This window comes from Anticarsia gemmatalis, chromosome 29 (assembly GCF_050436995.1).
Source record: "Anticarsia gemmatalis isolate Benzon Research Colony breed Stoneville strain chromosome 29, ilAntGemm2 primary, whole genome shotgun sequence".
Lineage (NCBI taxonomy): Eukaryota > Metazoa > Arthropoda > Insecta > Lepidoptera > Erebidae > Anticarsia > Anticarsia gemmatalis.
The window spans coordinates 2103336-2114759 of record NC_134773.1 but is presented as its reverse complement, the minus strand read 5'-3'; the positions used below and the strand labels follow the sequence as shown (position 1 = coordinate 2114759).

Below are 11424 nucleotides of genomic sequence, written 5' to 3'. Positions count from 1 at the left end.
CAGTAGGTGGACTATGAAGTATACTTAGCCAAAATTGTTTACCTATTTACGAGGGTTACCTAACATTAGAAAAATATTTGAACTATTTAACGCGTTAATGGATATCCAATGTCGAGCTGTCATCAGCCGTAGTTAAAAAGATAAATATTGAATATTGGCTTTCTAGTTATTTTTAGTAACCTGTCTTTTTCAAATAACTGAAATCTGGCGTAATGAGTTTTTGTACTGTAATTTTATACAAAAAGATACCTGTTTAGCGACCCTGCCAGGATTCGAACCTGGAATCTTCTGATCCGTAGTCAGACGCGTTATCCATTGCGCCACAGGGCCTAGTGTTCCTAAACGTTAAAGCTACTCCTAAGTTGCATTGCAATTGTTCGGAAACGTATCGATTTTTAAATGACATACCTAGCAATTGGCTTTTTCTCTAATGCACAAATTCAGGCATTGTTCGAGGGTAGACAAGACTAAAAACTTTTTACAACGATTTTAACAATTATCTATCTTTCGATTTAAAAAAATAAGGTACCTACCCTATTTTTCCGATAATGTGGTTCTTTCAATACCAAGGTTAAAAAAGCACCACATTATTTTTAAACTGTTATTAAACAGCACCCGCTATAAATAACTATAACGTAAATATTTTGATTAAACAAGATGTGTACCAGATACAGGTTTTTAAGATGCAATAAGCTATTTAGTTTAAGCAATATAAAATACGTAATAAAAATAAACTTTTCATTTGCTCGAAGTCGTATTGCATTCATTGCCAAATTACTGTTTTACGGAGACAGTTAAGTATATAATATACTTATTTACTTTGAACATTTTGTCTTTATTTTTATTTCTCTTTATTTAATAAAACAAAAAAAGATAAGACTTTTATATTCAAGTAATAAAACCGGCCAAGTGACAGTTGGACGTCCATTTGGAGGGTTCATTTAGTACCATTATTTACCTTATATATTTATTTATTTACCATAAAATTACGTTTGTTGTATACAATTTCCCTTGAATACTTTTTTCTGTATCTATTTATTGCTATAGCGGTAACAGAAATACAGCGACAGCGAAGACGGGTCTAGTTCTTTCTCCTTGGGTACGGAATTCTAAAAACCAGAGCATATTTTATTATTTTTTTGTGGGAATCGAATCAATGACCACTTATCATAGCCACTGCAGCACATACGCTATCTATAATATACATATAAGCTTACAGTTAGTAAATTTATCAAAAATAATTGATGTTGTTTTATCGTGCATATAATTATTACACAGGTGAAAACATAAACAGCTTCCTAATAGCTCATAACAAAGCTATAATTATAAAAGATAAATTATAAGCCCAGCTGTTGAGTTGGATCGCGGCCATTTTGTTACAATACTATTACTATTACGTTGTAATCTAAATACGGCTAAATGAAACACATTGTGTCAGGTGATTGCTCCTGCGTTGTGGCGAAAAGTAATCAACAGCGAAAGCCATTTTGGCTAGCCGCCGAATACTTAAAACCATATCTTTAACTCGCTTCTAAAATACTGTGACTTCGGCATGTTGCTTATTTTCTCATTATTACACCAAGTAAAATTAATATTAGTTAGTAATACGTTCGGGGACTGCATTTGGGTATATGCATGTAAAGACAATCTGGTCTATTTTTGAGTCAACTATATATTATTTTTTTTATTTATAAAGTTGGCACACTGTTTACTGTCGATTAAAAATCGAACATATTATTTATTACCAAATTATTAGGCAAAATAATTATGACTGCCGAAGTTTAAGAGATTGATAAACATACTACGAAAGCGTTTAATAAACTTGCAATAACAACACGAAACATCAAAATTGACAGATATCAACTGTCAGATTTCATAACACAGATCCTAACCTCCAAATATTTATAAAAGCAAGAATAAACGTAAAATCACAATTATTTACATAAAATGTCGGCTAAGAACTTGTTTTTGGCCTCCGGCTTCGTCCGGGCACCTTTACAGAACGGTGTCGGACGATACGTGGGTCAGTTACAGCGAATTGTGTTGAAATTCTGCAAAAGTAATGGATCTAGTCGAGGAATGAGGTGCGTACAACTATTTTAATATTATGTAAATAAAAATGTCCAATTTGATAGAACTCTTTTCCATTAATCTTTCTTTATGAAAGAGAGAATACAGTTTACTGTTTACTTCTCCGATAACTTGTAATTCAAAATTTTATCGTCCATCATTGTTTGAAAAGTTGTAAGTCTTAAATATTTCATTTGTAGACCAGAGACTTTATCATTCTATTGTACATTGCAGGGATTTCATAGAACAAGACCTAGTAAGCTTTGCTGAGCAGAACCCTGGTGTTGTGGTATACTTGAAGCCTAGACGACACAGGGGACCAGTTGTAGTCGGCGAATATCGTAAGTGTTGAAACATCTTTAGCTCTTACAAATATATAGCTTCTAGTTTCCATTAGTTATATTTTTGTTGTATACAGTTCGAAAGCTCTTCATTTATTGAATGGTTATATAAGGTATGATAACATTACAATTAGTCTGAAATGTATGTATGTAACATAATATTACACCTTTTTCCCAATGGTGTAGACAGAGAACTAAGAACGCCACTTTGTATGAAATCCTTACAAACTTCCCTTGCGTTATACACATACAAACACCTTGTCATACAGGACCGCGTTACGAGTAGTGCTCACCTAGTCTAGTCTGAATTGTGACAAATGAATTAACCAATGCTGCAGTACTTGTTTAGTTCTAGATTTACCTTTCTTTAGACATAGCTGTAAGTTAACCTGTTTATCATCTGCAATTGATACTATACCCTAGCCTCAATAATACATTTATATCTTATTCATTCCAGTAAACGGTGACCGAGTCTGGATGAGCATGCACAACAAAACACAGGCAGAAATAACCAAATGGATCGAAGTACTCCGCACACAACAAGGTGACGTGTCCGCAACACGACTCCGCAAATACCAGTACACCGATCACCCATCCATCCAAGGACCTTGGACACCATTCACCTTCAAGAATCCCGAGTTGAATACCGCAGAGTTACCAAACCCTGCTTTCGGAGCTAATGATAGATTACCAATGTCGGCTACAGAACAATTGAGGTTATTGTTTGAGAAACAAAAGCTAGCGGCCAAAACGGAAGATTTGAAGACTGGAGAATGAATGCAATAGTTTAATTTAGTTTTGTATAGTAATAAATTGTTAGTAAGTTATTGAGGTGTCTTATTTTTAGGAAAATAATATTTAACTGTGGTTTTAACAAGTATAAGTAGGAGGAATTAACAATTAAAAGGATTTAACAATTGTTTCCATCCCTTTGCAGACTCCTTATCCAAATACATACATACCTCATATCACACCTAACCTTTTTTTTCTAGGGAGAGATAAAGACCAGAGAACGCCACTTGATACAGTCCTCACCAACTTCCCTTGCCTCATTCACATCCATACATCTTGTCATACAGGACTTTTGATTACACACCGAACCTTTTTGAACAACAATATGATTAGTGTATGTCACTTTATCTACGAGGTAGACAATCCGGCACTTATATGTAGTGAAACTAGCATTCTCATTTGATACATAATACAGACAATATTCAGAACAATATTGGGATTTTAGTTAATAAATAAACTCATTGGTAAAATAATGAGAGGTCTTATAATCAGTATGAGACTTTCAAAGTCAACACTATTTTACGCATTTATCTATAGCATTAGTAATACTTAATAAAACATATAAGCAGAACATTTTACTTACTTCGACAGAGTAAGGCTTAAAAATAATATTTTCCGAGATATTGTCTCCTAGTTTTGACACAAACATATTATATTTCAGTGCAGTAAGGCCAGAAAACTATATCCTGCGGTCTCAGTGATAATATTTACAAATTATACGGGGTTTTAAGTCTCAAGTCAAGATAAAAGTATCATCTACAAGTAACTGGATACTTTTAGTATTTAAAATGCAAAGACATACTTGACAGAAAATAGCTATAAAAGCTGCCAAACAATTTGAACTGTTTTCTACCTAATATTTCAATAATAAAATAATATTTTTAACAATTAAAACACATAGCAAAACATCTCCTAATACGGGTTATTATTTGCTTACAGATTGGATTGAAATAATCATATTATTATTGTATTAAACAATCTTTAGGTAAAGTAATTGCAGAGTACAATAGCACAGGCTAATTGTGGTTGGGTAGTCTGATTTTTACAACAATTAACCAAGTCTTCTGCACTAGCCCCCGGTTTCTGAGTACATTTAGCGGTAGTTTTTCTATTCAATAGCGTTTGTTTTATATGAGTTTTGATACTATTGAATAGATAAACTATCGCTAAACGTGCCTCAGAATTCAGGGTTAAGTCTACATTCAGTTGGTTATCTAAAACACCGATGTACTTGTTTTCAAGTTTGGCGACACCTATGCTTAAACTATGTTATTTACCACAAACATGGAAACTTTATAATATATACACATTGACCTATAATATATACTATGGCACATTTAATAACACTTATAGTATGAAAATATAATATGGAAAGAGACATTTTAGAAACTAATAACACAAATGATTGGCAAAGCAACATTATGTAGCTATAGAGTGCAATAAATAATCAAATTTCTTTTCACTTATTAATCATATCAGCTTTTAAAGACAGGCATTTGTGGGTTCAATTAGATAGATCTCTCTAACTGTCTAAACAGCACTATACTTTAGAATGTTAACATATAAACACTGCAATGTTATGCCTATTACTATTTCAAAATTACTTATTTGAAATCAAGTCACCTTAAAACAAGTAGTAATAACTTTTAAATCTTATAACACTAAGCATATAACAGAAACATTGACACTTTGATTGAAAATAAAATACTGCAATACTCAATGCAGTTGAGTTTCTATCTACTTTCCAATATTTATACTTAAAGTAAACTTTAATCATTATGTGTCAGTTATACACATTTTATAAATGTATTCCTACAATTGTTTCAACTGAGGAATGTATGAAAAGTATTATAATAACAAATAATATTTTAACTCTAGTACTTAAACTATAACAGTAAAATAGATTACTAGTCCTTAAAACTAAACAAAAATAAAACATACTCCTAAAAATATATTTAGTCTTCAGCTCAGCATTTTGAAGTCAGAATATTTGTTCTAATCATCCCAATTTTCATCGTCAGCATCAGTTTTGCCAAAAATATCATTTTTAAATACAGGTGTTGGTTTCATAATCTTGCCTCTTTGAGAAAAATGATCATTGATCAGTGCTTCGGGCTGATCGGGGCACTTATCGCAATGGGCCCTCAATTTGTCCGCCGGGAACCGGTGACTGGCATTATACGGACATATTTCTAATTTTGGATGATTCTTCTGACATTTGACGATGTGCATTTGAATCCGACTGCGCGGGACTCGGTGAGAGGCCTCATAAGGGCATGTTACCCATTCGTCGGACATTTTCTAGAAAGCGAAATTAATAATAGATTATTCTGTTTTGTAATTACTTACGTTTTATGGCGTTTGCCTACTCCTTTAGGAAGCAGGCGAGATATTTTTATGTATGTATATAATATATAATACCTATAAAGCTTACTTGTTGAATATGTTTACAGAAATTGAAAGTATCAATAAGTAAAATAAATCTTTACACAATTCAATGGTAGGTAGGGATCATTGTAAGAACATACAAACGACATTATCCAAAGAATAACAATTAGTCTTCAATTAAGAAATGTTAATCAATTTCAATGAAATACGAGACGCGGCGAGTTTGCCGCTCTCAAATAATATTGTGTTGACTGCGCTGTCGTGCGCTTTTCTTTGTTGTTACTCCATTTTTTTCCCAATCTGTCGCCTGTCGGATATTATAAATTATTTAAATGCTTACCAATCAAAATGTATACAGCTCCTCTTCTAGAATTAAATGTTTCAAATTTTAATACAAATTGAAAAATATGAGCGCGCTGCGCTGAAAAAACTATTTGACAACTACACTTTCGTTCGGTAATCGTAGACAAGATAATATAATATTATTAAGCTTACACGATAAATACTATTTCAAGATTTTTCTGTAATTTCGGTATAGCATTAACCTTTTCACCGCCACGGACGTTAAGAGACGTAAAATTGAAAATCGCTCACGACGCCATCGACGTGATAGCACGTCAAAAATATCACTTTTTTATAGTTCAAAATAAACATACAACAATACGTTTCAAGTGTTTTCTTTCTCCTGTTATTATTACCTAAACATATTTATTACATTATTACACAAAGACATATAATAATTAGACAGTTGTACCTGAAAAAAAAACAAAGTAAATCATCATGCAAAATGTATAAATTTAGCCCGCAAATCCACGCCACAGACGTGAAGACGCGTCAACTAGTGATGTGCAAGGAAAAGGACTACAATCTAAACACTTTATGCAATATTTCGAAAACAAATTGAAATACTTCACTCCTTTCTGAAAAAAAAATTTTTTGTCTGATATGTTTTAAATTAGATTCAATACAAACCTAAATATGTAATAAAACTACCATATCTAGTGATAAACTCATGACTAAATAAGTGCAAATCGATCATTTTGTGGCAACTCTCGCGCATCTCTATTAGCGGAATCCCTTACAGTGCTTCGTACGCCACTGACGGAATGAGACGGCGCGCTCTGACGTCACCCGCGCTGCTGGACACTCGTAGTGTTGTTGCAATACGTTATTAATAATAGGTACATAAATTCTTGTGTATAATAAATTTTTCGTACACCATCTGCGCCACAAAAATGTCTTCAAGTCAAATGACGACAGAAGAGCTGTTGAGAGTGTTAGAAGGTGTAGAAGATGATGTTACATATTCTGAAGCAGAATCTTTAAGGAGTGACGATTTAGAGGTAAGTTATTGTTTGAATACATTAAACAAACAATAAAGGTATTATTAATGTTGTAGGACTAACAAAAAAACACAGTTATCATGCCAATACGTACTATCTATGTTTATTGTACCTTTTAGGTATAGTTACTACTTTTGTCGTTATTCAATATTAGAAATATGTTATCACTACATAGTATATTTGTATGCTTAAATCGTTAAAACTACGCAACAGATATTGATGCGTTTTTTTAATAGATAGAATGATTAAAAAGGAATGTTTTATGTATAATATTACATTCAAGAAATAGTGGAGAAATATTGTTATTAAATACCCGTGCTAAGCAGGAGCGGGTCACACTGGTACATCTCTAATATAAGGCGGCAAAATTTGAAATCGCAGCGCTGACCACGCCAGTGGCGTTTCTTAACGTCAAAAGGTGTCGTCACAACTGGGATTAGTGCTGTGACTTTTTGAATAAAATATTTGAATTAAGTACTTTTTTTATGCAAATTGTTCGTGTATATCATTGTTATTTTTGGGTAATGAGTACTGAGTAGTGTAAAGTTGACACATGGGAGAAATTCAATAAAATTTTGTGGTACTTTTATGCAATTTTTACTCATAATATAAGAACACGTAAAATTAATCGAAGTTTTATCGATATACACTTTTCCCGTGACTATTATTTTGTAGGTATAAACGAAGGAATTTATTGCTTGGCGTGGGGAACACCGATTTTCAATATTACTCTGGCGGTGAAAAGGTTAAATATAAGTAAGATTTAATAATAATTAAGATTTCACGACTAATCAAATAGATTTGTAATTGTTTTGTGTCAACGTCGTTTCGAAGAAGTTCGTTCAGAAATAATAAAATGCCGCTTATGGCGAGAGAATCAAATCTTGGCGCGAAACTTTTCTCTAAATAATGTATTGTATTTCAAATAAATAGTAAAGGGAAAAATTAATAATAGATAATTCAATAAATAATACTTTATTCATAATAAGTACGTTATACTCCTTATATACAAATAACAAGCGCTTACATTTTATAAAATATTGTTGGAAATGTCAGACATTTGCATTTCCATACAAAATTAAACAAATTAAAATCACACGCAAGCTTTAATTAAATGTGACAATACAACATTCCTGAAACGATTTCTACTTTTACTTAGATGTTACAATGATTTCTTACTTCATGTGTTACAATGGATTTTATTTACATCTTAGAATTCTCTCGCTCCAAAAAGTCTGTCATTTCCAACAATATCTCAAGATATGTGCGAAATAATAGCAGCAATAGTGCGAATTATAATTAAATATTATTTTATTTGCATTGGTTATAACAAAATTTATATAATATTTTATTTAAACATTTCATTTATCAGACTGACTTCAATACCTGCTATATTTTCCATCGTGAACTTAACAACAGCTATCAAATTAACTTGACTAATATTACCAGCAGATGTCATCTATACTATAAACATTATGATATAGCAGACAAATAAATCAGTATCTCCATACATTAGCCCCATTTGCACACACTCTATCGCGTATGAAACAACAATCGCGCGTGTAAGGGGAAAGGAAAGACCACGCGCCGCGCTCATCTGTCAAGTCCGCGAAGAAAATCGTGAGCGAAGAGCGCGCTGCTTTCCCGTGCGTAATCCTGTACGCTCCTAAGAACGTCCGATAGAGTATGTTTGTAAAGGCGGCTATTGTTACAGCATGCTTCATGTTTCTAGCTTGTCATGATTTCGTTCGCATAGTCCTTCATTGTAGGTACCTAATAAATTCTACACATGGATTTATGCCCGGTTTCTGAGGCACATTTAGCGATAGTTTATCTATTCAAACTGTCACGTTTATTTCAGCTTAAGCTCAGCAGGCAGTCGCTCCATGTAAAATATTGATATTCAGCTGCATCCGGTGAGACTGGAAGCCGACTCCAACATAGTTTGGAAGAAAGACTAGACTGATTGTTTGTCAGATTAAACGCTATTGAATAGATAAACTACCGCTAAATGTACCCCAGAAACCGGGGGTTAGTATAGCAATATCATCAAGCATAGTCCTTCGCAGGGTTAGCAGAGATATTTATTTCAATTTCGATGTCTTTTTCATGCCAGAATTTGTCATTAATAAATTAAATATTAATGAGAATATGTGGCTTTTTGTATCGACTAACAAACTGTTTTACTTATAAACGTGTTGTAATCTCTGATTAGTTATACAGTGTACACTTTCAATCAATTTTGAAACTGTATATAAGTGACAGATCTTTTTCTTTTAAAAGACAACTCCCGCTAGAATTGCTTTTGTGTCGCGGGGTCTTTTACAAACATACAAACAACGGACACAAAGTACCAGACCCGAAACAATAATTTGTGGATCGCACAAATAACTGTTCCGTGTGGGAATCGAACTCACGACCTCCTAACGCAATGGTAGCGGCGTGATGACAAACCACTGCGCCACGGAGGCAGTCTAATGTTATAAAACACTAATCAGAGCTGACACCACGTCTGTCAGTAAGACTAAAATAATAATCTCATTTTATACTAAGACTATTACTTATTAAATTAGTAAATTAAGCATGCATTTTGTTCTATATATTTTTAGTAGTATCCATGCTTCTTTTTTTTTATTACCTCTATAATTTCCTCAAGTAGATTTTGTCCAGCATTGGACATAATTATCATTTCATCTACAACAAGCATAACAGAAAAGAATGTGTACTATTTGTCCATATCTAAGAGCCCAGCAGTGGGCAACCGTAAAAGTGGACTTATTTCGAGTTTGATAACACTAATATCTCATTTTTAATACTAAAGCAAAGATTTTACATTCTAATATTTCAATTTAAGATATATTTTTATTTATATCAGTAAAAAATATGTTTATAAGCATTACTAGTTAAAATAACATCCTTAATTTCATTGAAACCAACTGTGCAGGACTTTGTTTATAGTGTCGTGTGTACAATACACAGGTACACTCTCTATTCCTTCACTCTCATAGTTTGGTGGGACGGATAACCGACACGACCAGTGAGAGGTCAGGCACAGGACCGACGGCGACACGTGCTCTCCGAGGCACGGAGGTCTACGATTTCAACTTCCCAACTACGGGCAATCTCTCAGAAATTTTCAACACAAAATCTTGGAAAATACTTTTTGGCCCGACTCAGGATTCGAAGCTGAGACCTGTACATGTACCATAAACTAGTGGTGGTTCTTACGGAAAAAAAATAGTAAGATAAAAAAAATCATGAGCCGGCTTTTAGGCGATACAAAGATCCCTAGGTCAGCTAGTATAATAGTAATAATAATTTTATATTTAACAATTTATCTACCATACTAGCTTTTACCCGCGACTTCGTCTGCTACCTGAATTTTCCCATGGGAATGCGTCAAGTAGCCTATGTCCTTTCTCGGGTATCAAAATATCTCCACACCAAATTTCATACAAATTGGTTCAGTAATTTAGGCGTGATTGAGTAACAGACAGACAGAGTTACTTTCGCATTTATAATATTAGTATGGAGGGATTAATAGTAATAATCATTTCATATTTAACAATTTATTTACCAATGTATATTGGCTATGGCGAACTCTCCTCGTTTAATAAAATATAGTAATCGTAGCTATATAACAATATTTTATTGATAGTAAGAAGTAGTAAGAAGATAAATTGATATATGAAATGAAAATGACTACTAATTATAAGTATGTCTTTGGAGGAACTAGGATGGCTGGACCTAACCTAACCTAAGTATGTCTTTCTCATTTATTTTACGTATTGTTAGCAAAAATGTGTACTAGTGGTCGCCCAGTGGTTAAAATTCGACCTAAATAAATTAACGTTATAATAAAAACTTCCTTTCTCATAAACACAATTGATAAAAGTGCAAAACTAAAATGAATCTTTATCAATTGTGTTGGTTTCATATGAAAAAATAATCGAAACTAGTTCAAATTCCCACGTTCAATGTTACCCAAATGATTCAAAGTTACCCAAGTTGACTGTACATCAAACAATCCTATTAGTTTCACTTTAAACTAGCGTTCAATCATGCGCTAGTTTGGTAGTTAATTCCGAGAGAAACCTGATCACTAACAACAAGAGTTTTCAATTTAATGTTGGACATAATAATATTTAACTAGTAATGCCTATATACGGGATAAATTTAGTACATATAACTAAGTTAAGCGGCGCACACAGTGTGGTCTAGTGGCCGCAGTTCCAGCTTTACATCGTCGGATTGCAGTTCGTTTACCAGCTCGCGTAATCTGAAATTAATGGATAACATTTAGAAAATACTATGTACATATTTATGTGGTATTGAAGTCATTTAGGGCAAGTTATGAAACATTAAAATTTTTAATTGTGACGTAAGTAAATAAAAAGAAAACCTTGAATATTTCTGTTATCTTATAAAATATCCCGTAGTGATTAAATTATTAGAATTATATATTATTTTTATTGAAGTTTTATTTTTCT

General features: G+C 32.9%; 2 protein-coding genes and 1 non-coding gene across 3 annotated transcripts in view; 1 reads left to right on the top strand and 2 right to left on the bottom strand.

The window, feature by feature from the left end:
- Positions 1-257: 257 nt before the first annotated feature.
- TRNAR-ACG (transfer RNA arginine (anticodon ACG)) lies at positions 258-330 on the bottom strand. Its single transcript has one exon. It is a non-coding gene; the product is annotated as a tRNA-Arg (tRNA).
- Positions 331-1858: 1528 nt separating this feature from the next.
- On the top strand, positions 1859-3238 carry mRpL43 (mitochondrial ribosomal protein L43). Its single transcript, XM_076133195.1, has 3 exons — positions 1859-2084; positions 2305-2411; positions 2869-3238. The coding sequence occupies exons 1-3, from the start codon at positions 1948-1950 to the stop codon at positions 3186-3188; spliced, it is 564 nt and encodes a 187-aa protein (XP_075989310.1). The 5' UTR covers positions 1859-1947; the 3' UTR covers positions 3189-3238.
- A 4655-nt stretch (positions 3239-7893) lies between these two features.
- The window catches only part of DCTN1-p150 (dynactin subunit 1), a 49133-nt gene continuing 45602 nt past the window's right edge, over positions 7894-11424 (bottom strand). The window contains exon 33 of the mRNA XM_076132920.1: positions 7894-11213. Within this exon, the coding sequence (XP_075989035.1) occupies positions 11129-11213 (85 nt within the window). The 3' untranslated portion in view covers positions 7894-11128. The remainder of the gene's footprint in view (positions 11214-11424) is intronic.